The sequence below is a fragment of the Engraulis encrasicolus genome, chromosome 8 (genome assembly GCF_034702125.1).
Source record: "Engraulis encrasicolus isolate BLACKSEA-1 chromosome 8, IST_EnEncr_1.0, whole genome shotgun sequence".
Classification (NCBI taxonomy): Eukaryota; Metazoa; Chordata; class Actinopteri; order Clupeiformes; family Engraulidae; genus Engraulis; species Engraulis encrasicolus.
The window spans coordinates 4148828-4153827 of NC_085864.1; the positions used below are offsets into that span (position 1 = coordinate 4148828).

Sequence of the window (5000 nt, forward strand, 5' to 3'; positions counted from 1 at the left end):
ATTTGCCCTACCAATTTTAACGATCAACATGACAAACAAAAAAAATGTCTTCTAGTCTTCCTTGGGGCTGTTATTAATATGCCATAGACAAGAACAATGATTCAACAAGTTACTGAGTATTGGGATTCTGTCTCACGTTTGATATCCTACCCAATCTTTTAGAATCCGTTTTGTTGCCGAGAATGTGTCCTTCACAATACATTCGGGGGTAAAGTAGCTCCAATCATGTGAAATGGGAATAACGCACTGCAGCAGCCATGGCCTAGTGGTTAAGGAGATGGGCTTTAGATCAGAGGGTTCTCGGTTCATATCCCCCACTTCCGCTTCCTACCAGACTCCATGGCTGAGGTGCCCTTGAGCGAGACACCTAATCCCACATTGATCCAGGGGCTGTAACCAATAGCTGCAAGTTGCTTTGGATAAACCCGTCAGCTAAGTGTAATGAAATATAATATAATGTGAGATGAGAGTAAACTGCTGCAATGCTGTTCTCTGAGCAGCACTGCTGAACCACACAGCTGTGCATGTGTGTGTCTGTGTCTGTGTTTGTTTGGCGTTAGTGTTGGCTTTGCGCTGATGACTGACATTGTGTGGTTTTGTTTATACAAAACTCATTGACATGTCAATCTGATGGTCTATGTGAACGTTAGTTAATCATGTTTGGTAATGTGCATACAGTCTACTGTATATGTAATACATGCACACACTGGCCTTTTGTGGCCTGTGTGTGTGTGTGTGTGTGTGTGTGTGTGTGTGTGTGTGTGTGTGTGTGTGTGTGTGTGTGTGAGAGAGAGAGAGAGAGAGAGAGAGAGAGAGAGAGAGAGAGAGAGAGAGAGAGAGAGAGAAGAAAGAGAAAGAATGCCTCACCTGTACATGGTGCATTAGCCTGCTACCAGGTGGCCTGTTGTTTCCCTGTGGAGTTCAGGTCCACCTGTGCTCACTCATCCCCTATGTGTTGCATGTCAGACTGTGGCTGTGTGTGTGCGTGTGCGTGCATTTATGTGTGTGTGTGTGTGTGTGTGTGTGTGTGTGTGTGTGTGTGTGTGTGTGTGTGTGTGTGTGTGTGTGTGTGTGTGTGTGTGTGTGTGTGTGTGTGTGTGTGTGTGTGTGTGTGTGTGTGTGTGTGTGTGTGTGTGTGTGTGTGTGTGTGGAATACATGTATTGTAATGCAATGTGTGTGTGTGTATGATTCTATGTATTTGTAGTGTATGTCTGCTGTGTGTGTAATGTAACGCATTATAATAAATTGGGTATGTCTGTGTGCATGTTCAAGCATGTACAGTAGTATGTGTGTGCGTGTGTGCATACGTGTAATGTAATGTCATGTGTGTGTGTGTGTGTGTGTTTGTCAGGCCAAGTTTGAGAGCATGAAGAAGCAGATGGAGTGTATGGAGATGGAGGTGATGGAGGCTCGCCTCATACGCGCCCACGAGCTCAACGGGGAGATGGACGACGACGACACAGGTGAGACCAGCATGCCCCTCTCGTGATGTCATTTCAGCGTTTCTACTTGTACAATTTTCATTTTCTTTTTGTTAACTAAGAAATGAACTATTATTTGTTGCTCTAACCAGAGTAGAGTAAGTTTTGCAGCCTGTCTATGGTGTGAATGGGCAGCAAAAAATCTGGAAGTAAACAAGTAAAATAAGACATACTGTCTTTAAATGTCATCGTACTGCACAGACCTTTTTGTTGAGTGGAAGAGACACAGACTGTCAGTCAGTCGGAAGTTGTTTTGCTTCTCTGAGTGTTTGCACGTGACCTGTTGATCTCCACGCTTGCTATTTGCTGTTTACACATTTGCTGTTTGTGAGACACATTCAAACACAAACATGTTCAAACACGCACGCACGCACGCACACACACACACACACACACACACACACACACACACACACACACACACACACACACACACACACACACACACACACACACCTATATCTAGCCACCAGTGCAATGACACTTTTCCTTCCTCTCCTTCCCAGAAATATTGCACCTGTCAGTCCTCCCTCTCTCTCTCTCTCACACACACACACACACACACACACACACACACACAGACACACACACACACACACACACACACACACACACACACACACACACACACACACACACACAGACACACTCGTCTCACAGCACCTCCCTCTCCTCTCCAAACTCATCACCAGCCTGTGATTGCTCTGAATCCTGCCCATCATATGGGAATCCGCTCGGCTCATTCCTCATCACTCCTTTAGCAGCGCTCAGCCAGGCTGCCGGCCCCCTGCTTTTCCTTACTATCTCCTTTTTTCATTCTTTCTTTCTCTCTCTTTCTCTCTCTCTGTCTCTCTCTGTCTCTCTCTCTCTCTTTCCGTCTCTCAGCCTCTCTCCCTCCCATCTTCTCATTTTATTCACTCTCTTATTTCCTTACATATATATCACCCCTCCGCCTTCTCATTTTCTTTCCATCTCTGTGTCTGTCTCACTATCTTTTGCACTGCTTTTCTGTCTGTCAGTTTCCTCTCATTTCTCTCTCTGCCCCTCTCTCCTCTCCCCCACTGTGCCATGCTGCTGTTGGCATGCATGATTTCTTGATGGCTTTGCTGAGGTTTAGCCGCTAGTGACCTCACTACCCTCAAGTGAACAGAGAGGAGTGTGAAGGTGTTGGGAGTGGGGTGGGGTTTATACAGCAGCATGGGGCTGTGGTGAATAGTAGTACCAAGGTGCTTGTGCTTTTGGTTGTGGTTGTGCTGGTGCAGTGCCTGCACTCAGTTTGAGAGAAGTGTGCATTGGTGGGCGCTGGGGATGGTGGTGGGTGCCAATCTCAGACTGAGATAGGCACAGTGTTGGGTGTTTGCGTTGGGTAGTAGAGCTGTAATGACGAGGCTGTGCCTCATGAAGCTGTGGGTAAGACCCACCACTATGCCAATCTCAGACAGACTGAGGTGTGCAGATGAGTTGGGTAGTATGGCTGTGATGATGAGAAAGAAGTGGAAACCCTCGCCTGTCTCAGATGGAGAGAGGTAGTCCAACAGAGATGGGACCAAGTCACTAATTTGCAAGTCACAAGTGTGTCCCGAGTCCTTTCAATCAAGTCTGAGTCAGGTCACAAGTTAATACGCATTTTACCAAGTCAAGTCCAAGTTCCAAGCCTCATTGTTTACCAAGTCCTTAGCAAGTAACCATGTATTCTATGCACAACCTTGACAACTACTTTTGGTCATAAATGTATTACCTCTCCACACTGCTATGCGTGTCCCCCTTTGCCAGTCACGTTCTTAACAAAAACAGTAGGACTTCTGGTACTTGTTACGGGCATTTTTTTGTAATATGTAATATATTCACATACAAATGCAGAAAGGGGAACATATTTAGACTAAACATGCCATCGCAAGTCGTTGCAATCTAAAACTGTCAAGTCCAAGTCAATTCTCAAGTTCATAGCGTACAAGTTCGCGTCAAGTCACAAGTAAATCCTAATTGTCAATTCAAGTCTCAAGTCATCAATTTGTGGCTCAAGTCTTGACTCAAGTCCAAATCACAAGTTACAAATCCACACCTCAGTAGCTCGATGTTTGGTATCTGTTGTTTGGTAGTGCTGTAATGGTGAGACTTGGCTGAGCTAAAGTCCTTCATACCAGTCTCATATGGAGATGGAGGTATGCAAGGTGTGCTTTGTTGGTCTTGTGCTGAAAGCCCCCCTCCTTGCCCATCTCAGATTGACAGAGCCAACACAGAAGCACGGTATTTTCTAAGTGCGTTGGGTTCCCACCTCCATGCTAGTACGTCTCAGATAGAGAACGAAGATGGGAGGTGTGCCGTTGCATTGGGTAGCAGGGCTGCGGTGTTGCGGCGGTGATGAGACTGAAATCCCCCCCTCCCCTTTGCCTCCCGATGCCAGCCCAGCGCGTCAGCCAGGCTCCTCCAGACAAATGAGAAAATAATCTGTGGGATCAGAGCGGGGGTGCCCAGGCCGGCAGCCGTCATTACACCATTTATATGGAAATGGGCCACGGCAATGCGGCACTCGCCTCTTAGCATGTCAGGCCCACACTAACTTCCCATCTCACTTTATTTTCTCTCTGTGTCTCTTTTCTTTTGCTTGTCTCAGTCTTTCGCGTTGACTCTTTTCTGTCTGTCTGTCTGTCTTTCTTGCTCTCTGTTTCTCTCTCTGTCTTTTTCTATCCTTCTCTTTCTTTCTCTTTGTCTCTCTCTCTCTCTGTCTCTCCTTGTCTTTCTCTGTCTCTGTTTATCTCTGTCTCACTCCCATTCTCTTGCAGACTGTCTTATCCCCTGTCTTTCTGACATGCGGGCGTGCACACACACACACACACACACACACACACACACACACACACACACACACACACACACACACACACACACACACACACACACACACTCACACACCACACACACGCACACACACACACCAACCCACCCTTATTCCTGCTGAAAGAGGACATATTTCTTTTAAAAGGCTCTCAGGGGAGACAACTGAGGGAAACCCCCTAACACCCTCTCTCTTTGTTTGACTTTCACTCTCCTTTACACACACACACACACACACACACACACACACACACACACACACACACACACACACACACACACACACACACACACACACACACACACACACACAGGCACGCACACACACACCTACCTGCAAATCCTTTCCTCTTGTCTCCTGTGGTTAGCCCGTGTCTTGCCTATAGCCAGACTAACAGAGGGATCAGGGATGCCCTTGCTCATGTAAAGCCACAGCACCCTACCCTAACACGCACGGGCACACACACGCACGCACGCACGCACGCACTCAAGCACGCACGCACACACACACACACACACGCAGTGCATACGGTACTCATTCTCTCTCTCTCTCTCTTTCTCTCTCTCTCTCTCTCTCTCTCTCTCTCTCTCTCTCTCTCTCTCTCTCTCTCAGTTCTGACTCTTGTTCCTCACCTCCGCAGTCTAATTAGCATTGATTTAAACTGCAGCAGGCAGAGAGGGGA

General features: G+C 47.1%; 1 protein-coding gene across 6 annotated transcripts in view; it reads left to right on the forward strand.

The window, feature by feature from the left end:
* myo18ab (myosin XVIIIA b) overlaps positions 1-5000 on the forward strand; it is a 215723-nt gene that overhangs the window by 166843 nt on the left and 43880 nt on the right. For all 6 annotated transcript variants that reach the window (XM_063204850.1, XM_063204851.1, XM_063204852.1 and 3 more), the window contains one exon: positions 1353-1464. In XM_063204850.1, coding sequence (XP_063060920.1) covers positions 1353-1464 — 112 coding nt within the window. The remainder of the gene's footprint in view (positions 1-1352; positions 1465-5000) is intronic.